Below are 23,152 nucleotides of genomic sequence, written 5' to 3' on the forward strand. Positions count from 1 at the left end.
TAATTTCAATGACAAAAATCTTTGGAATAAATTTTATTAAGTGAAAAGGAAAGCTATGAAATTTTTATTATACATGCTACCTTTGGGTTTAAGATGGATTCTTCTCACACTAAATTTCCAGTAAATAAGGGCAAAGTGATCTGTTTCTTACAACCCATATGATAGAACAGACTGAAATTTAAGAGAGATTTCCTGTGCTACCACAAGGGAAGTTGCATGTCCATTGTTTTCTTCTTATTAAACATATTTTTCAGTAGGATTTTGTTACAATTCCTTGTATATAATGAATGCAGAGGTTAAGTCCTAACTAACCTCATGGTGTCCAAGAGAACAAATTCTTCTTTTCATAGTCTAATGTAAGCCAAAATGATAAAAAAAAGAATATTTCACATTATTATTACAAGCAATTTGGCATAATGAGTAAAATGTGTTCCTGCCTTTATCAATGATTCCCAAAATATGCTTTCAGAATAGTATGCTTAATTTATCCAGAAAGAGATGCATTTAAACAAGATTTTTAAGTGTTAATGATTCTATACTACAAACTTGTGTGTTACTTACAAAGTTTATCTTCAACCTGTGATTAACACAGATGGTTGGCAGAAAGTTCCAACCCAGGAGATTATCTTTCAGCTACTAAACTTTAAGAAAACTATTGGCAATGGTTTTCACCGAAGAATAACAAATCTGAAATTTACTTCCACATTATGAACTTGTAACACATTTGAACTAGGGCTACTATTTAAGGAAGTGAATGTACCTGGTAAAGAGTTTTAAAAAGCAAGTCTCCCTCCCATCCACCTATGTCTCCAAATCCTCCTCACAAAGGCAGTCACTGTTACCTATATATACACAAAAGGAAGGGGAAGAGTATATGTGCATATATTCTAAAGTAATTTTAAAGAACAGTCACATCTCTTTTTAAAATAATACTCAAATCAAACCAATGGATAGCTGTGTACTTAAAAAATAAAAAACTAGCACCCTTCCAAGGAGATTTAACTATCTTCTCTGGGTAGCATATTTTGCTCTCTCAGGTCTACATGGTCAACAATTTATTACTGTTGTTATTTTTTAAATTTAAATGGCATCACTATCATGAAGGCATTTCAGAATTATACATATTTCTAAATTAGTTTCTCTATTTTTAGCCTATTATTTCCCAAAGTATTTGAATAGGGAGGTCATTCTCTATTCCTTATCGATTCCCACTACGTCAACAATACATGACATTGATCTTACTGGGGCCTTTTTTTTTTTTTTGTGAGACGGAGTCTCGCTCTGTCGCCCAGGCTGGAGTGCAGTGGCAGGATCTCCACTTACTGGAAGCTCTTCCTCCTGGGTTGACACCATTCTCTTGCCTCAGCCTCCCCAGTAGCTGGGACTACAGGCGCCTGCCACCATGCCCAGCTAATTTTTTTTTTTTTGTATTTTTAGTAGAGACGGGGTTTCACTGTGTTAGCCAGGATGGTCTCGATCTCCTGACCTCGTGATCCGCCCACCTCGGCCTCCCAAAGTGCTGGGATTACAGGCGTGAGCCACCGCGCCCGGCCTTACTGGGGTCTTATTTCATGTAACAGAAGAACACCATCAATCTTCCTATTCTGGTTTTGTAAAATACCAAAATGTTTGATCTCCTATAATGTTGGACATTTGAGTATTCAAGTTCTAGAAAGCAGATAGACATATGCATAGTAGCAATTAGAACGCTACCTGATTTAAGCCTCCTAAAAGTGGGTTAATGATTAACAAGGAGATATTACATTTAACTGTTAGTAAAGTAGAAATGCAAAACATTACATTTCCAAGTATGAAATTTGTCAATGTCTAGAGTAACTTAGAGAAAATTACATAAAAAGCATAAGAAGGAAAGGTATGTCCTTCCATTATTTGAAAACATGCATCCAGTACTGACTCTACCTATGCATTAGGGACTGTTAATTACATATAATACTATACTACTTCACTGTACCCACCTAGTGCTTATCATTAAGAGGGCTCAACATACCTTTTAAAAACTGCGGTAAAATATACATAAAATTTACCATTTTAGTCATCAAAATACTTTTAAACAACCCTAATTAACCTACTCAAGATGGAAATAAGAGATCTCTATTTACTTTTAAAAAGATATCACAGAAGATTAAGTCAGTCATGTATCATAGGCCATAAACCCAAAAGAAATCAGGTAGAAATTCAAAGGAAACTACTTCTGAAAAAAACAACAGGTTTTATTAAAAATTCAAATTCTGACCAACATTTCTCCACTTCTTTTTTTTTTTTTTTTTTTTTGAGACAGAATCTCGCACTGTCGCCCAGGCTGGAGTGCAGTGGCGCGATCTCGGCTCACTGCAAGCTCCGCCTCCTGGGTTCATGCCATTCTCCTGCCTCAGCCTCCAGAGTAGCTGGGACTACAGGCGCCTGCAACCACGCCCGGCTAATTTTTTGTATTTTTAGTAGAGACGGGGTTTCACCGTGTTAGCCAGGATGTTCTCGATCTCCTGACCTCGTGATCTACCCACCTCAGCCTCCCAAAGTGCTGGGATTACAGGCGTGAGCCACTGTGCCCGGCTCTCCACTTCTTAATTTTCTTTTATTGATAACAAACTGATACCAAGTGACAGGACACTATGAGATGTGGAAATGGCAAGGGTAGCATTTTTGGACTAAAATATTTCCAAATGCTTTATAAGTCTGGATTAAATAATTTCAATAAAATCAACAGAACTGGGAAAAGATGTCACAAACCTATTTCTCAGCTATTAATCTCTTCACAGGCCAACCCAAGACATATTGGTAGGATTTTTACCTTCATGTTTTTTCACCATATGAAAAATGTAAAGACAGCAAAAGAAAGCTCTCAAATAGAACAGGAAGAAAATAAGGTATGATTGAAAAAGAATCATCACCGATTTACTGTTATTTCAATGATCTTTAATATAGAAAGTGGGTGCTGTGAGGCTACCTCTATCCTAAAGTAAGTAAGTCTCACATGAAAACGTGAAAATAAATGTGAACTTCAAACTGAGCTAACTATTCAGATTCATATCTGGAAAATTAAAGTTTGAGTTACTATCTTAGAACAATCTGTATGGCATTTATCTTTCATGTTAGAATGGTCAGAAAATAAATGTTCATATTTGCTTATATATGCACAAACAGTGGGATAAATAAGAAACTGGTTACCTACAGAGATAGGGGCATGAACTACACGAAATGACACAGCCAGAAGCTGAGATTTCAGTTATGTAATTTAAAATTTTGAACTGTGAAAATAATTACCATTCAAAAGTAAAATAAAAGGGTATAATATTTTACTGAGATAATATTTACAATTTTTCTCAAAGCTCCCCTACCCTTTATCATACTTTAGAAAAAACTGATTTTCTGCTACCTATAAATGATTTTGGAAAATAGTTTCCTCTGATCAGAGTGCAGACCACAGTAATTTAAGAAGGACTTTCTAAAGAATGTCTAACTCACTGTATTTCATCCTTAAACATTATAGAAACTCAAGAGTAAATTTTTCTCCTTAATAGAAGTTCTTTAAAAGGCAGTGCAATTTAAAGTTTCACAACTGCATGCAGGTAAGTTTCAACTTACATCTAATTACTCCATATTTAATATGGCTTTATTAAATCAATGATCTTATTCAAATCAACACTTCTCTGGCCAAAGAAAACAAATTTAATTATGGGAAGTATTTTACCAAGTTTGACTGCTAAGTTCAAACTCTATTGGACACATACTTCAGTTCTACAGGAAAGGGCTGCTCTAAGGAAGTTACCCAAGTTACCTAAGTTTATTTATTGTTTTCTGTCGTAGATAAACATAGAAAAACATCGGAGACCATGATAGAGAGAATGATTGACACGCCATAAATTTTTTTTTTTTTTTTTTTTTGGGACGGAGTCTCGCTCGAATGACTATCAACCTTAATATAAAAAGCATCTAAAGTGGATATTAGGCTTAAAATTACTGCAAACGTTTATATCTTCTTTCAGAAAATTTCCAAGAGAAATTAAAGAAATTTAAAGATGGTCACATCAGTACTTTTTTTTTTGTTAAAATAGGAAATTGTTTTTAAAACTCAGATCTTAAGACAACTCTACTCCTGTGGAAAATTACTTATTAGCAAAAATGCTTGTTACTAAAGTCAGAAACATCTGAAATTGCTGCTGTTCAACTGTTTATATATATATCTATATATCTATGAAAAAACAATTTCATTTTGAGTGTTCAATATGTGCCAGAAATACCATAAACTGGGGTATGGCAGGTCCCTGGCTCTCAGGTAACCTATGGATTTAGCTGAAAAGACAAATAGAGGCATGATGCATTTGCTGATTTTCTTTCTTTTTTTTTTTTTTTTAAGACGGAGTCTCGCTGTCGCCCAGGCTGGAGTGCGGTGGCACGATCTCAGCTCACTGCAGCCTCTGCCTCCTGGGTTCAAGTGATTCTCCTGTATCAGCCTCCCAAGTAGCAGGGACCACAGGCACACACCACCACGCCTGGTTTATTTTTATATTTTTAGTAGAGATGAGGTTTCACCATGTTGGCCACGCTGATCCATTTGCTGAGTTTGTTTTTTAAACTCACTAACATAACTATTCGGTTTCTCTTTCATATTTAAGTGCCTTACAGACTGAAATAATTAAAAATATTTTTTCAGTTCATTACTCTGATAGAACAATAAATTTGATAGACAACAAATTTCTTTAGATTTGGTCTAGATCATCCATTACAGGATCCATAAATCACATTAAAATGAGCAATAAGGGTACCAGTAAAAGGAATGAAAAAAGGCTACATCTTTGAGTGTTTTTATGTAATGTACCTAAAGACAGGATGCATCCCATTCCTTCAAAAGTGTACTTTTTGTAAATCAGTCTTTACGTTTTATAAATCTATACATAGTATAGAGTGAAGAGGGTAAAGTTTAAAAAATAATTGGGAGAGAAGTATTGGCAGCAAAATACCCATAATATAGTTACCTTGTAATTAGAAAATTACCACCTGGCTCTCAACTATCAGACACTCTTGTGCAGGAATGTCACTGCCCTGATAACCTACCCATCTGCTTTTTAAATGTACTATATATATGAAAATACAAGCACTGGAGGACACTGAAAGAGCAACAAAAATGATTCTTTTTATTGTGTAAGAGAAATGTGGAGGCCTTCAAACACATACACACACACACACCATGGGGAAGGGAGCAAGTTAAATACATTTTAATACTCCTAAAAATCCCGTTAGGCTTAGAAGTCCCAAGAAAAGCTATGGATATGTGACAGAGGGATGGAAGCAAGCACTTTGCTCATTTCTGCATCAGTGCACACACTCTACACTGGGGTCACCTGTGAGGGAACTAAAGGTTTTCCCGTAAGATCACAACACATTTCAGGATTTAACAGTTCTGATTAACAGCCAAGGCAGTGAAGAATGCCCACAGATTTACAATTTGTTTAAGCTTCTGTATTCAGGGAATGAACTGTGACACAACTGAGCCACCAACTGCTACATTTTTTAAATGGAGCTTTTAAAGAACACAATGGGTTTTGAAATAAAGCTCAACTCTTACCACACCTCTTTCCATATTAGTTTCTGCACTAAATGACTGGGTCAAGGAGGGCTGGCTACAGGCAGAGTGGATTTCATAAATCACCATCCCCTCTTAAATGAGTGCTTCACCTTTTTACTATTTTAAGTATGATTTTCTCAGGTTAAAAAAAACTTTTCCCCAAAAGCTGCACACATGGAACCTGCTTTTCAGTCAGAACTCTGTAAAAACTGCTTTGTGAGCCTCTCTGTAACTGCTTTTCATATACTTCATTAAGTATTCAAGTTTCTCAACACAACCACTCATTTTAACATTTTAATGCAAGTCTTGCTCATTGAACTATTTTATGGTAGTTTTTCTCAGTTTAATAGTGAAACGTATGAAAGCACTGATTCCACAGAGAAGAAGGCTTTCTCCTCTTGGTCCACAAGCTGCTAGATTAATTGCTAATTAAATACACACTTTCAACTCACAATTATCTCTTTCACACACACCCTTCTGGAAATGCTATCTCAGGAGCAAACTACAACTTTGCCCAAATTCAGATGACAGCTGCAGTTTTAGGGGAACATAATCTGGGGCTGCCAGTGCAGTCAGCCTTCAAGCTTTATGCCTGTCAGATAAAAGAACAAAAGGCAGTGCTTCCTCCCTCAGCCCCTCCTTAGCGCTGGAGGACGGCAGGCTTGACAGAACAGTTCCAGAGAAAAAGGAACCATGCTGAAGCAAGTGAGAGTTTCCCCTCCACAAACATACAAAACTACCAACCCACCTTGGATAGCTGCCTCCTGAGGCTAAAGCGCTGAACCATGATCACCCAGAGGATCTTCAGACAAAGCAATCCACGAAGGGTTTTTTAAATAACAGCTTCTTGGGAAAGTCGGTGGCAGAACATTTTGAAGACTGCCAGAGAAGTGCAAAGAATTTCCCTGGGAGTCTTAGCAAACTTGGAAAGCCTTCATTGTTCTATCAAGAGATACTGCAAAACCTACGTGGGAGAGGGCAGGGCGGGTGGGGCAGTAATCCTGAAGCCGCTGCACCCAGTGCCAAGCTCTTCTAGCACTTCCTGTGAGTCAGCTGTGAGGGGTCCAGACACAAGGACCACCCCTTCCCTTTCCACCAGACCAGTAGGCGAGGATGCCGCTGTGGTGCTACCTGAAACTCCAGGGGACAGACCTGATGTTCCGGTCCCTGTGGGAGGAGGAGTGGTGTGCGGGGGTCAGACAGCATCTGCTCCAAGTAGGAGACGGACAACTGTACCAATTCCTTCCCTCTTCAGCCCTCCCGGCGGCAGACAGTGTCCACTGCAGAGAGCAACACCCCCTTCTCTACCTCCACCTTAGGTAATCCTTTAAGGTGAGGCAGTGTGAAAAAAAAGGAGGTGGTAAAAAGCAAGCCCCTGGCTGTACCAGCTCCCTGCTCAAGAAGGAAACTCCTCCCAGCTGGGCTCGGCAGCTGTGCGGCTTTGTCTAGCATAATTGGCCAAGCCTTTCCTCTTATTCACAGGGAGGGGTCCTGCCTCAGGAAGGAATGTCAGGTGCAGAGAGGCATACTCCGACGGTGACTTCAACTTGTGCCAAAGTTAAACACACTAAAGTGGCCTCCTGAGGTAATTGCCCTCTCTTGTTGGAATAAAGTAATCGTTTAAAATCTACACACAAAACAAACAGAAGGAACAGCTCAGAGTGAATCAATGCAGGTAAAGAGGTATGAAAAATAACCATAAGAGCAGTTACAAAGATAAAAATATTCCCATCTTTGCCACTCTTCCTCTGTTTGGGTCGGCTTCCAGACAACCACTGTGAGGATAACGTTTCATTTAATGAAACTTTCCAGTGTATGTGCTCCTCTTGGAATTGTTCATTACTTCTGAATGAATTTAGTACTGATTAGGGCAGAACTCATTCATATATTTTTTTTCCCCTGTTCCAGTGTCTCTCAATTTCCTGTGAGCAAAGTTATGTCATATGCTACATTTAAAGCCTTTGTTGGAATGAACCTACTATGTGCAGTCACTATGTTAGGCAGTTCACATTTATTATCCTATTTATTTCTCAAAACAACCCTATAAAATCTATATTAAAATAGTCCTCCCTTAACTACAGTTTGTTCCCACAGTCAACTGCAATCCAAAAATATTTAAATGGAAAATTACAGAAACAAACCATTCAGAAGTTTTAAATTGCATGCCGTTCTGAGTAGCATGACAAAACCTCATGCCATCTTACCTGGGATGTGAATCATCCCTTTGTCCAGCATATCCACCCCTGGCTACCACCCGCTAGTGACTGAGTAAGCGATTTGGTCATCAGATCGACTGTTGCAGTATGGTAATGTTGTATTCAAACAACCCTTATTGTACTTAATAATGGTCACAAAGCACAAGAGGAGTGGTGCTGGCCTATTGTTATAATTGTTCTATTTTATTGTTACTGTTAACATCTTACTATGCCTAATTTCTGAATTAAACTTTATCACAGATATGTGTACAGGAAAAAACACAGTACAGTCGTAACCCACATGACATTTCAGTTAACAATGAGCCACATATATGACAGTGGTCCCATAAGATTATAATACTGTATTTTTATTGTACTTTTTCTATGTTTAGCTATGTTTAGATACACTAATACATACCACTGTATTAAAACTGCCTACAGTATTTAGTACAGTAACATGCTATATAGGTTTGTAGCCTAGGAGCAACAGGCTATACCACATAGCCGAGGTGTGTAGTAGGTTATGCTATCTAGGTTTATGTAAGGACACTCTACGATGTTCTCACAATGATGAAATCACCTAACAACCCATTTCTCAGAAGGTATCCCATTGTTAAATGACATGTGACTGTATATATAGGTTTCAGTACTATCTTCAGTTTCAGGCATCCACTGGGGGTCATGGAACATATCTCCTGTGGATAAGGGAAGACTACTGTCATATCCCAACTCTTCAAATAAGTAGTAATTTCTCTCTCTAAAACCTCAATATGGCCAGGTTCAGTGGCTCATGCCTGTAATCCCAATGCTTTGGGAGGCTAAGGCAGCAGGATCACTTGACACCAGGAGTTCAAGACCAGCCTGAGCAACAAAGCTAGACCCTGTCTCTACAAAAAATAAGAATAAAAAAATTAGCTAGGTTTGGTAGCATGTGCTACCTAACTACTACTCAGGAGTCCTAACTACTTGGGAGACTGAGGTGGCAGGATTGCCTGAGTCCAGGAATTTGATGCTGCAGTGAGGCATGATGCTCCAGTCTGGGCAATAGAGTGAGACCCTACCTCTAAAAATAAAAACTAATTAAGACGTCAATATTATTGTGAGAAAATCATGTAGTGTTTGTAACTTTTTTCTTCAGGTAAGAAACACAAAAAAATGAATTTGAAAAGACAGGTTTCTATGCAATGATTATTCTCAACTATGTTCATATCATACACTACCAGTATCCAATTATCACCAAATAGGATCTAAAATTTTACCTAAAAAATAACACACATAGGCCAGGCGCGGTGGCTCACGCCTGTAATCCCAGCACTTTGGGAGGCCGAGGCGGGTGGATCACGAGGTCAGGAGATCGAGACCATCCTGGCTAACACGGTGAAACCCCGTCTCTACTAAAAATACAAAAAATTAGCCAGGCGTGGTGGCAGGCACCTGTAGTCCCAGCTACTCGGGAGGCTGAGGCAGGAAAATGGCATGAACCCGGGAGGCGGAGCTTGCAGTGAGCCGAGATCGCGCCACTGAACTCCAGCCTGGGCGACAGAGCGACACTCCATCTCATAAACAAAAAAAAACAAAAATAAAAACACGTATTTCATAGTATCTCGGGAAGAGCACAGAAGATGCATCAAATTCAAACAAATAATAGGCTGCCAAGTCTCCAAAAAAAATTACCTAACCAAAATGTATATATAAAACGTTTAGGCTGGGCATGTGTGCTTATGCCTGTAATCCCTGCACTTTGGAAGGCCGAGGCAGGCAGATTGCTTGAGCTCAGAAATTCGAGAGTAGCCTGGGCTACATGGTGAAACACCATCTCTACAAAAAACACACAAAAAATTAGCTGGGCATGGTGGCATGAGTAGGTGGTCCCAGCTACTCGGGAGGCTGGAGTGGGAGGATCACTCGAGTCTGGGAGGCGGAAGCTGCAGTGAGCCAAGATCATGCCACTGCACTCCAGCCTGGGCGACAGAGAGACCCTGTCTCAAAACAAAACAAACAAACCAACCTTTTACTCTTAAAAACCTTAAGCAGAAAGAAGGTGAACATATCTAGGTGTATTTTTTGTAAACTTCCAAAGCTAAAAAGCTTTTAGATGAACACCTATAACCAAAAGTAAAGACTCCTTCATACCAAGGTTCAGAGAACACAATATAACCTAACATTCAAGCTGTCGAAAATTTAATTCCAAGTGGAAAGTAGGTTGACAGAGCACCCGAGTAGTGTGCCTTTTTTTTTTTTTTGAGACGAAATCTCGCTCTTGTCCCCCAGGCTGGAGTGCAATGGCACGGTCCCAGCTCACTGCAACCTCTGCCTCCCGGGTTCAAGCAATTCTCCTGCCTCAGCCTCCCAAGTAGCTGGGATTACAGGCGCCTGCCACCACACTCGGCTAATTTTTGTATTTTTAGTAGACACGGGGTTTCACCATGTTGGTCAGGCTGGTCTCGAACTCCTGACCTCAGGTGATCCACCCGCTCAGCCTCCCAAAGTGCTGAGATTACAGGCATGAGCCACCATGCCTGGCCGCCTTTTTGGTTTTTGAATGGTAAGAGTACCAGTACCTCCATTTTTCTCGCAGAGACAGTGAAACAGTATTCTGAAATCATCTCCTAGGAATGTAAGTAGGATTCATGAAATACTGATGCGGAAATAATGAAGTGCCTTACAGAAAGACACACTGTCTTAAACACACAGTGTTTCTGACTGATATAAGCAACTAGAATCCCAAATCATTGCTAAAAGATTCTATCAAAAAAAAAAAAAAAAAAAAAAAGGAAAGGAGACAGGGGTGTGAAACAAGTGGTAAGTGAAACTTAATTTCCCTCACTAACAAGGCAACCTGCTTTCAGCCTAAAGAAGTGCTCAGAATGTTTTCTACTAATGAAATGGAAACATAAATAGTAACAAAATTCAGTAATTTCTCCATTCTAAATTGCACAGACTTGTTAACTGTTTTCCTACAAACTGCCCAAATGGGAATAGCTCTTTAACAAATAACAAAGTAATAGTCTCTCTCTTTCAGAAATTATTATTCTTTTAGTTACTGTCTACATTTAAAGCAAGGAGAGAAGAAATCTATTTTCAAAATGTTTAGTTAACAATGCTGCCAGTTTTAGGGTTTTCTGTGGCATTTTAGGCCCCTTAAATGAGATTCTTTTGGCAATCCCACAATAAATAACAATACAGATAGCATACTTTATTATATCCACCTGAAGAACAGATTAAGTAATTTATGTAGTTATTTACAAAAGCCCATGCAACTGTCAATATAAATAACCACGAAAGTAGAGGAATTTGTTAAGTAGTAAGAAGTTAAAAGATGTTGGTGATCAAAAATTTGAGTACCATATACAATTCCTTAACTTGTGAGGGTTGATTTAAAGGGCAGCTAACCTTGCCAAATAAGGTCTTTATTTGGATGACTTGGACACGGCTCTTTGAAACATGCTAAATTAAGCCTGATTCCTTCTATATTAGCAATGTTTTGGGCTCCACATTTCTTTCTCCTAAAAAAACCATATCATGCGTTACCTGCAGTAAATGCATGAAAGGAAGAAAGGACGGTAAGAAGGGAGGAGCAGAAAGTAGTTTCAAGAGGCCATTTGGCCCAGTTCCTTGTATCCAACTAACCCATCATACAAGGTTGTTGCCTATTCTGTAATGGCATTTTTCAGAGATGGCATTTCCATATGCTCCTCTATCCTCTCTTAGCAAGGTTATGATCAAGATGTTAATTTTCCTAACATGTCCTTACTTTAAAAACATTTTCTGGCGCTGGGCACGGTGGCTCACGCCTGTAGTCCCAGCACTTTGGGAGGCTGAGGCGGGCGGATCACGAGATCAGGAGATCGAGACCATCCTGGCTAACACAGTGAAACCTCATCTCTACTAAAAATACAAAAAAATTGGCCGGGCGTGGTGGCGAGCGCCTGTGGTCCCAGCTGCTCGGGAGGCTGAGGCAAGAGAATGGCATGAACCCAGGAGGCGGAGCTTACAGTGAGCTGAGATTATGCCACTGCACTCCAGCCTGGGGGACAGAGCAAGACTCTGTCTCAGAAACATTTTCTCTGTCTCAGGAACATTAGATTCCCTGTGAAGATGTCTTGAAATTTCATACCTATACACAAATTTATTTTGTGTATATGTGTATATATGTACATAAACACATTCACTGTTTTATATATATATATATATACACACACACTCACAGCCATAAACATATAAAGATATAAAACATCTATGTCCATATCAAGATATAGAATATTTGCTGCCCCAGAAGGTTCCTAATGTCTTCATTGCTGTTTCCCCAATAGGTAACTGTAATTGACTTCTATCATAAATTAACTTTGCTTGTTCTTGTATTTCATATAAAGGAATCTCGTGTGTGGTTTCTTTTGCTCATCATGTCTTTGCAATCCATCCATGTAGTTGTGTGTAAAAGTTCTCTATTATTATAGTATATGCCAATGTATGAATAATGCCACAATTTATCCATTCTACTTTTGGATCAATGCTATATCTATTTTTTCTCTATTATAAATCTGCTATAAAATTATCAGATTGTTTTGGAGCTCATATAGCATATTTTTCTTGGGTATATATAGCCTAAAAATGGAAATCCTAAAGGACAGAGTAAGATTTACATTTTAGCAGGTATTATTAAACAGTTTTCACTGTGGTTGTACTAATTTACACACTTACAATAATGTATGGAAGTTCCAGTTTGCTCTACATCCTTGCCAACTCTTGATTTTCTTTTTTTTAATTGGATCCATTCTGGTAGAGATGTCATGGCATCTCATTGTGGTCTTGTATATCTTCCTAGGAAGTTACTTAGAACTTTAATTTTTAATCTCTAGACAAAGCTATTTTTAATATCTCTTTAAGTTCCTTCTGTCGCTTTTCTCATTTTCTACATATCCCTCCATCTGAGTATTCATATAACACTACTCTCCTTGACAATTTAACATTGTGCTCCAAGTAGTCATATTTTGCTATTTAACCTTTCAGCATGGCTCTCTAAATATACAACTATTCATTCCATTACTATTTATTATGTGCCTACTAAGCATCAGACATGATTATTTTTCACTATGTTGCAAAGAACACATAGCAAATTATATAAATGAAATAGTTACAAGGTATTTCATGTGCTGATATGTTTTCCCTCTCTGCACATCTCACAACACTACACCTGTCATTCCAGCACTTTGGGAGGCTGAGGCAGGAGAATGGCTTGAGCCCAGGAATTTGAGACCAGCCTGGGCACATAGTGAGACCTCATCTCTATAAAATTTTTTTTTTTTTTTTTTTTTTTTTTTTTTTTTTTTTTTTTTTTTTTTTGAGACGGAGTCTCGCTTGCCCAGGCTGGAGTGCAGTGGCGCGATCTCGGCTCACTGCAAGCTCCGCCTCCCAGGTTCATGCCATTCTCCTGCCTCAGCCTCCGGAGCAGCAGGGACAACAGGCGTCTGCCACCACGCCCAGCTGATTTTTTGTATTTTTAGTAGAGACAGGGTTTTACCGTGTTAGCCAGGATGGTCTCAATCTCCTGACCTTGTGATCCGCCTGCCTCGGCCTCCCAAAGTGCTAGGATTACAAGCGTGAGCCACCGCGCCTGGCCTAGTTTGTTTTTTTTTAAAATCCAACCAGTATCATACTACCCATATTATCTATCACCTCCTTTTTAAAAAAAATTCAACAATTTACTCAGAAATTTTTGTCAGTACATATATCCTACATTATTTTAACTGCCACACAGTACTCTACAGTATAAACAGAACAATTTACTTAGCTATTCTCTTGATGACCGTTTAGGTTACTTCCACATTTCTGCCAGTACACGCCTGTTTTTGTTTTTTGTTTTTGTTTTTGTTTTCCCGAGACGGAGTCTTGCCCTGTCACCCAGGCTGGAATGCAGTGGCACGATCTCGGGTCACTGCAACCTCTGCCTCCCAGGTTAAAGCAATTCTCCTGCTTCAGACTCCTGAGTAGCTGGGATTACAGGCATGCACCGCATCTGGCTAATTTTTGTATTTTGTTGGCCAGGCTGGCCTCAAACTCCCGACCTTGTGACCCACCCACCTCAGCCTCCAAAAGTTGCTGGGATTACAGGCATGAACCACCATGCCCGGCCCATGCCTGTTTTTGCATTTGTGAGTTGTTCTCCAGGGTAAATGCTAACATATGATCCTACACTCAAGATTCGGCCCAAATTCATTTTCTCTAGAAGCAAGATCACTCCACTTCATGTCGTTTCTACTTCTTAACTCACAGCAGTTTCTGGACAATTGATCATATACAGTGACAGTTCTTGTACATTTGTATGTTCTATATGGCTCCTGCACCAAATAGTGTTAGTGTTTCCAGAATCAGAGCTTTCAAGTTAAAAATTAGCACTTTGAAGGATTGCATCTCATACTTTATGTATCTCAACTGTACACTACCTTACATAGAGCAGACATTTAATAAATATTTGTGAATGCCAGGAAAACCTTAAGACAATATATAGTCTTGTCTTGGGATTAATATGTAACTATTCTATTACCTTATTTCTACACTCCAACATAAGACTGCATAAACTCTAAAGTTGGGTTATCAATGCTTTGAATTTTTCTGTTTGTAGACATAGGCCTCACAAAGGACAAAACCAAATGTCTTACTCAAGTCCAAAATATTACACCTATGATTCCCTTTTATTTACACACTGTACAAAAAGAAATAAATTATCTGGCAACATTTATACTTCAAAAAGTGATACTTGAGAGTATACTATCGTCAAGATGGTGAACTAGGAAACACAGGCCTTCTTTCCCCCAGAGATAGTGAGTTTAAAACAATATGTAAACTACAATATCACTGTAAGAACTATAGAGACCACTGTAGTCCCAGCTACTTAGAAGGCTGAGGCAGGAGGATCGCTTGATCCCAGAAATTTGGGGTTACAGTGAGCTACGATAGTGCCACTGCACTCCAGCCTGGGTGACAGAGTGAAACCCCATCTCTTAAAAAACAAAACTACAGAGACTAGCTGTGAAGCAATAGCACCTAGGCCATTGTAACCAAGACAGTATTCCTGTGAAAGGAGGAAAACTTGTGGCATGTCACACACCTGTTTGTGCCCCTCTCTCCCTACATGGCATAGCATAAAGCAACCATGAGGAATCTCTAATGAGATTCAGGACACACTATTCCAATTTATGCCACCGTGGCATTTGAGAAAACTGTACAAAGAGGAAAGTCTCTCTAATCTTCTGTTTTAGTCCATTTTGTGTTGCTATAACAGAATATCAAAGACTGGGTAATTTAAAAAGAAATTTATTTACAGTTCTGGAGGTTGGGAAATCCAAGGTTGATGGGCTCACCACTGATGAGGGACTTCTTGCTGCAACATCCCATGGCAAAAGACATAAGGGCAAGAGAGCATGCACAAGGGTGAGAGAAAGGAGCCGAATTCTTTTATCAGGAACCCACTCCCATGGTAATGTCATTAATCCATTTACGAGGGCAGAGCCCTCATGACATAATCATGTCTTAAAGGTCCTACCTCTCAACACACAAAATGAAATATTATTCAACCTTAAAAAGAAAGGAAATTCTATTACATGCAACAACACGAATGAACCTTTAGGACATTATGCTAAATGAAATAAGCCAATCACAAAAAGACAAATACCTTATGATTCCACTTATATGAGGTATCTAGTGAAACTCAAAGAAATGAAGGCAGAACAGAGAGTGAGGGAAGGGTAGAAGGAAAGGAAGAGTTACTATTTAATGGGTTTAGAGTTTCAGGCTTGAAAGATGAAAAAGTTTTGGAAATCTGTTTCACAATAATATGAACACACTTAACACTACAGCACTGTACACTTCAATATGGTTCAGATGGTACATTTGTTATATGTTTTTACCACAATAAAAAAAGCGATACTAATTGCATTTCTATTTTCATGTATGCCCTTTGATTCAGCACTTTTAATTTTGTTTCCTTAAACCTCGCTTTCCTTTTCTTGCCTTTAGGCATGCAATTCAACAGATGACGTTTTCCGGAAAAGTTTTGACATCTCAATACAAGGCTTTAAAGACCCAGAACACACACAAACACAAAAGGCTTACTGCCAAGAATTCTTATAAATGAACAAATATCTACTCCTTTGATTTCTTTTTAATAACTTATTACTCATAATCACACAATGTTAAAAAATAATTATTTTAAAATATAATCAATTTCTTAGTCCTCGTCTAAATTCCATCTCTCATACTTAGCATCTTAAAAAGGACAATAATTACATTAAAATAATTAGAACACTAAATGAAATTATTATATGTCTAAGGTTTTGTTCTCAAGTGGTATTCCTTGCAATCGTTTGCAACGCCCAGAGCACGTTGAACATGAACATTACCTTAGTCAGAGAAACAAACAACTCTTCTCTTATAGACTACAAAAGCATCTGTAGCAGTGAAAAATGAGAACACTGGTAAAAATAAAAGCCCCAAAGACCACATGAATGGTTAGCAAACCAAGCAACAAGGGAAAGTTGTTTAGAATTGTTAAGTCTTCCTATTAAGAGACCATTTTAGCCTCATAAAATGTCATTCTTTATTTTTGGTAATACTTCTTGCCTTAAAGTCTAACTCACCTGATGGAAAATATAATACCATGCAAATACTAACCAAAAGAAAGATGATAGAACATAGTTACATTTTTTGTGCTATTCTTTGAGTGGTTACCCTGCAAATTATATCATACGTTCTTAACTTACAGTCTACCTTAGCCAAATCCAAATAATACGAGGCCTTTAAAACAATTTACCTCCATTAGGCCTCCCCTGACCCCTTTTGGCTATTGTTGTTGCATATTTTATTTTTACAATGTTTTAAACCCCAGGACAGTTTTATTATCATTTTGAAGTTCAACTACTAACCTAAGGAAACACATAGGAAAATTATACACAGAGTAAACAAAATTAAATAATACTATTTTGGCTAAATTGAAATTTGCTGAAATCCTATACAGGTCCATAGCTTGTCAGCCAGGTATTTGGAGAGTATGTGGTAGTATTCAAATTTGTGGGCACTGTATATCTAATTGTCACATCAAGGAATTTACAGCCTTCAGCCTCAGTAGCACAGAGCTTATAGCACACCATAGGAACCCTAATGCAGCTCTAGGACCTACTGGTTGTACCTAGTAGGGGACCTCAACTCTCCCCCTTATTTGATATGAAAAATCCCCATTTTACCTCATCCTTTTCTCCTACCAGAATGTTTCCAAGAATGCTACAGAATGAATTCCTATATTGGACAGAAGAATCTCTTAACTAAGCTGTTATGGTACTTCATTATGGTGCATCATATAAAATCACCACTTTTGTGAGCCAAAAACTGCTCCAATATTGGCAATTTCACATAGTTCAAAGTAATATTTAAATATAAGACATACAAAAAACCAGGCTGGAGTTATATACCTTAAGCCAGGTTTCCTTCACCATATTAAAATTAAGAAGACTAAGCCTTAATATCGAAAGTAACTTTTTTTTGTTTGTTTATTTTTGGAGACAGGGTGTTGCTCTGTCACCCAAGTTGGAGTACAGTGATACAATCTCAGTTCACTGCAGCCTCAACCTCCTGGGCTCAGGCAATCCTCCCACTTCAGCCTCCCAAGTAGCTGAGATTGTGGGCACAGGCCACCACGCCTGGCTATTTTTTTGTATTTTTGTAGAGATAGGGTTTTGCCATGTTGCCCAGGCTGGTCTCGAACTCCTGGGCTCAAACAATCTGCCTGCCTTGGCCTCCCAGAAGTGCTGGGATTACAGGTGTGAGCCATTGCACCTGGTCACATTTAAAAGATTATTGTGTCTATGACACTGTAGGCCAATGAAAAGAAAAGATTTTAATCCAGGTTACTCATTTTGTTCAGCACATACACAGTCTGTTGAAATATAGGGAACTACTGTTTTGAAGTAGAGAAGACAAAGACTAGAATCTGTTTGTTTCTAATTATAACAATTAAAAGAACATTTCTGGCTGGACTGGGTGGCCCACTCCTGTAATCCCAATACTTTGGGAGGCTGAGGCAGGAGGATTGCTTGAGGTTAGGAGTTTGAGACCAGACTGGGCCACATAGCGAGACTCCATCTCTACAAAAAAACAAAAATAATAGCTGGGTGTGGTGGCACCCTGTAGTCCCAGCCATTTGGGAGGCTGAGGTGAGAACTGCTTGAGCCCAGGAGTTTAAGACTCTAGTGAACTATGATCTCACCACTGCACTCCAGCCTGGGCCACAGAGTAAGACCCTGTCTCTTCAAAACAAAACAAAACAAAAGAAAACAAAACAAAACAAAAAGAACAATTACATAGCAAAATCACTTTGGTAGTTACTCTCTGTCTCAAATTCTGTTTACTCAATAACAAAATGTTAAGTGTCATTTTCTTTTAATTGGCCTACAGTGTCATAAAAGTGAAATTCCTAGTGATTTATTTAGGGACAAAGCAGAGTTTAGTGGGCAAGCCTGTATCAAAGCCCCTTAAAGTTCTACTCTAATACAAGTTTGGGAAGCATGGATTAAACGTGGAGGGTTGAACAGACTTATCTTGGCTCTCTACTAAAATTGAATAATAAAAGGCATAAACCTACGCAGGCAAACAGAACTGGAGAGGAGGCAGCAACAGATAAAAGATTCCAATAAAATTATAAAAGGTGAAAAACAGATCATCATTCTGAGGACAGATAGACTAAGCCAACAGATGAGAATTTCAGTCCTCTCCTACCTCGTCTTATGGAACACAGGCACCCAGACTAATTACCACCACCATCATCTACCCATTTCCAAAGGCAAAGGTTTGAACAATTTCTCAGGGAAAACTGGAGAAAAGACCTATAGATACTGATAACTGAAGGGCCTTGCAATAAACTAGTCTGTGTCCTCACAGGGTTTCCCATACCATTTTAATGCCTCTCTCAAATAGGAGAAGGAAGCCATGGTTGACCAGACACTTGAGAAAAGTCTTTTAACATAAAAGACAGAAACTAAAACACCTAGTGGAGAAGAAACTCAGAAGACAGACATATTACAAGAAGCAAAAGAAAATATCCTCAGAGACTAAAGAAAACAAATATATAAAACAAGAAAAGCATGCTACAAAAAAGAAGCATTCATAGACAAGAAAAAGAAGCACTCAGGAAATTAAAAACATAATACCAGAAATAAAATATTTAGTGAAAGGATTGCAAAATAAACTTTAAGGAAATCTACCAGAAATTAGAACAAAAGACTGAGAGAAAATAAGAAAGAACAAAGAAAAAAAAAACCACTAAATGGTAAGTCAGGAGAGCTAACCGCTAAGAAAAAGATATATATAGGTGGAGGAGGAAATTAAATAAATAATATGAATACAGCTATATGTGATAACATGGATCAATCTTAGAAACCTATTTTTGCCTAAAAAGCAAGCCCTAAAAGACTATATAAGCTATGGTATCATTTTACAAAGCCCCCAAGCAGGCAAAACTAAACTATAGTTGTTTAGTGTCAACAAACATTTATACTAATTCTTCTTTTAGGAGTCCAGGTACTGAAATATATAATTTAGGACAGGAGGAGAACTGTAAAGAGTTACAAAAGCATGGCAATGGTAATGTTCCCATTGTTATGTTGTGTGGCTGGTTCACAGGTAGTGTATTACTGTGTGTCATAGCTTATATGTTTATTTTATATGAATAAAATATTACACAATAAAATATAAAATACAGAATATAAAAATATTGAAAGAAGTTTTTTAAACCAGTGTTTCCAGATCCAGTCTTTGAGTTTTCCAAATTGAAACGACTCATAAATTTTCCAGATTGAAAGACTCCTAAGGCTGCATACTTCTGAGTCTGCTGAGTACTTCCGAGTCCTATGTCTTGGGAAGTACACCAAGGCCCATCATTGTACAACTTCAGGACAACAGAGATAAAGAGAAGAGATTTTTTTTGAAATTCTGGAGAGAAAAACAGGTGATACCCAGAGGGTCAAGAATCAGAATGGCACCAGATTTTCTGTCAATACTGGAAGCTAAAAGCTAACAATACAAGAATTTTACATAATACATGGGCAATTTATTTCCAACCTAAAATTCAGTACTCAGCCAAACTACCATTAAAGTATGCAGGTAAAATAAATTTTGGAATGGGCATAATTTCTGAAAAATTATCTTCCATGCACCCTTATTCTATAAGTCTCATAGAGTGTACGTTTCAAGAAAAGAAAGGAATAAACCAAAAAGAGGATATGAAATCAAGGAACCAAAGAATGTTATTTATTAATAGATTATGGAGTCCCAGAGGCCGGGCGTGGTGGCTCACGCCTGTAATCCCAGCACTTTGGGAGGCCGAGGCGGGTGGATCACGAGGTCAGGAGATTGAGACCATCCTGGCTAACACAGTGAAACCCCGTCTCTACTAAAAAAATACAAAAAAAAAAAAAATTAGCCGGGCGTGGTGGCGGGCGCCTGTAGTCCCAGCTACTCGGGAGGCTGAAGCAGGAAAATGGCATGAACCCGGGAGGGGGAGCTTGCAGTGAGCCGAGATAGCGCCACTGCACTCTGGCCTGGGCAAAAGAGCGAGCTTCTGCCTCAAAAAAAAAAAAAAAAAAAAAAAAAAGGAGTCCCAGAACAAAAGATGTGCAACACTCTTGGAGAGTAGTCAATTCAGACTAGAGGAAAAGTGAGAGCTTCCAGCAGTGTATCTCCAAGAAAAGCTGAAACTGAGGAGTAAATGCTGTTTTGAAAATATTGAGAGATTTTAGGAGGATTGCTTGAAACTGGGGTCGGAGGTTGGGGGTCAAGGCTGTAGTGAGCTGCAACTGTGCTACGGCACTCCAGCCTGGGTGACAGAGCAAGGCCCTGTCTAAAAAATATATATAAATAAGGCCGGGCATGATGGCTCATGCCTGTAATCCCAGCACTTTGGGAGGCCAATGCAGGCAGATCACCTGAGGTCAGGAGTTTGAGACCAGCCTGGCCAACATGGTGAAACCTGGTCTCCACTAAAAATGCAAAATTTTAGTGGGTATGGTGGTGTGCACCTGTAATCCCAGCTACTCGGGAGGCTGAGGCAAGAGAATAGCTCGAACCCAGGAGGTGGAGGTTGCAATGGAGCCAAGATCACGCCACTGAACTCCAGCCTGTGCAACAGAGTGAGACTCCATCTCAAATAATAATAATAATAATAATAAAATTTTAAAAAAAGAAAATAATGAAAGATTTACAGTTCCTTGAGAATTTGGAGAGAACCCAATGACAGTTATAAACAACAAAAATTAAAGCAATTAACTCCAGAGACAGCAAAAAAGTGTATAAAAAGGGAAGTGTAATCATATTATACTACAAAGCTCAAGTTGTAAATATACTTACATTGGCATAATGTAAACAGCATATTGAAATATAACTAAAATTTTAATAAGATATGGACAGGAACAAGATAATAAGAAAGCTACATGATCATTTTCATTAAAGGAATTCAAGATATCCAAAACAGAAAAAAAATTAGCAGCATAAGCATGTTATTTAGAAAATATTTAGATAAATTCCAGAATAAAAAATTAAAAGATCAAAAAGTTAAAATAAATTTTACTTGGGTTAGATATGCTGGGGGGAAAAAAAAAAAACAAAACAAAACTTGTTCCTGAGCGCTTAAAAAGCCTGGAAGATTAGGCCAGGGGCAGTGGCTCACACCTGTAATCCCAGATCACGAGGTCAGGAGATCCTGACCTGGCTAACCATCCTGGCTAACACAGTGAAACCCCGTCTCTACTAAAAATACAAAAAGTTAGCTGGGTGTGGTGGCAGGCACCGGTAGTCCCAGCTACTTGGGAGGCTGAGGCAGAAGAATGGTGTGAACCCAGGAGGCGGAGCTTGCAATGAGCTGAGATCACGCCACTGCATTCCAGCCTAGGTGACAGAGTGAGACTCCATCTCAAAAAACAAAACAAAACAAATTCTGGAAGATTATATTACATAAATCTACAGAAAGTTGTTCACAAAAAATAAAATTTAAAATAGTAGATTCACAAGCAAGTAAAATGTTTCATACTCCTAGTGTTGGAAACCAGATGTGACTTTTAAATTCCTGGTTTTAATAATTCTCTGTAAGACTAAGGACACAAACACATATCTGAAATAATATTAACTTCTTAATTTCATTTGTTCCTGTAGCTTACTGTTGGCCTAAAGCCACACAATTCAGCCTTCCTTTGTCAGGATGCATTTCAGAGTTTCCAGCTGTAATTTTTTAAATGGTACTGTAACAATACAGAATTGTGAAGCCATAGACAGTAAATGATAAGAGATACAAACTGACAGGAAGAAAAAAAAATTTCCAGGGTGCAAAAGAAGAGAGAGAAAGGTAAAGACAGTATTTATGGAAAAACATTTAGTTAAAGTACTGAAATCCTACAAAAAAGAATGGCTTTTGGTATTTTCCACACTGAACATTAATGCATTTTGCAAACCATTTTCCTGGTTTCCGTAGTAGCCAATTCTTTTTTTACCTCTTTTTAGGTAAATCCCACTAAAACAGTACATTTAGTCTTGATGTGACAAAGCAAGTTACTCATCACCCTGATTTTATTTAGTTTTATTGATTTTATGTAGAAAAACATTAGAGCTACAAATCCTCATAACGATGAAAACAACATGTGAAAGTCAAACTTGTCTTGAATTTCTGTACTAATCCACACATCTCTGCACCCTAAGGCAAAAAAAGATACTGATACAGAACTATGAGCAAAAATCAGGCTGGATGCGGTAGCTCACACCTGTAATTCCAGCACTTTGGGAGGCCAAGGTGGGTGGATGGCTTGAGCTCAGAAGTTCAAGACCAGCCTGGGCAACATGGTGAAACCCCATTTCTACAAAAACACACAAAAATCAGCTGGGCATGGTGGCGGGCACGTGTAGTCCCAGCTACTAGGAGAGGCTGAGGTGGGAGAATCACTTAAACCAGGGAGGCAGGGGTTGCAGTGAGCCAAGATTGCACCACTGGGGAACAGAGTGAGACACTGTCTCCCAAAAAAACAAAACAAAACTAAGCAAAAATCAAGAGACATATATCACATACTAGTACGTAGAACCTAAACAGGTAATTTATACTGTGGCCTAAATCCTCCTGAACTATAATCGGATCACAAAACCTTTATACCCATTCTCATAAAGCTAAACTTCTGACAATAGAAAACAGCTTGCATTTTATCTTTATGCACAGAAACTTAACCAAGTTCACCCTATATCTTAAGGCTCAATGGGCAAACATTCCTAAGAAGAATATGTTAATCTCACAAGTATTTATCTGCTTAAACTGAATTTGATTCAGTTTAACTGAGTAACTCATCACAAA

General features: G+C 38.5%; 1 protein-coding gene across 13 annotated transcripts in view; it reads right to left on the bottom strand.

The window, feature by feature from the left end:
* Positions 1–23,152, bottom strand: part of TMCC1 (transmembrane and coiled-coil domain family 1) — a 239,680-nt gene that overhangs the window by 133,279 nt on the left and 83,249 nt on the right. The window contains exon 1 of one of the 13 annotated variants that reach the window (XM_055259147.2): positions 6,333–6,621. The exons of the other annotated variants lie outside the window; for them this stretch is intronic. Within the exon in view, the coding sequence (XP_055115122.1) occupies positions 6,333–6,371 (39 nt within the window). The 5' untranslated portion in view covers positions 6,372–6,621. Of the gene's footprint in view, positions 1–6,332; positions 6,622–23,152 lie in introns of those variants that run through there. 13 annotated transcript variants of the gene reach the window in all.

Source organism: Symphalangus syndactylus, chromosome 21 (assembly GCF_028878055.3).
Source record: "Symphalangus syndactylus isolate Jambi chromosome 21, NHGRI_mSymSyn1-v2.1_pri, whole genome shotgun sequence".
NCBI classification, from domain to species: domain Eukaryota; kingdom Metazoa; phylum Chordata; class Mammalia; order Primates; family Hylobatidae; genus Symphalangus; species Symphalangus syndactylus.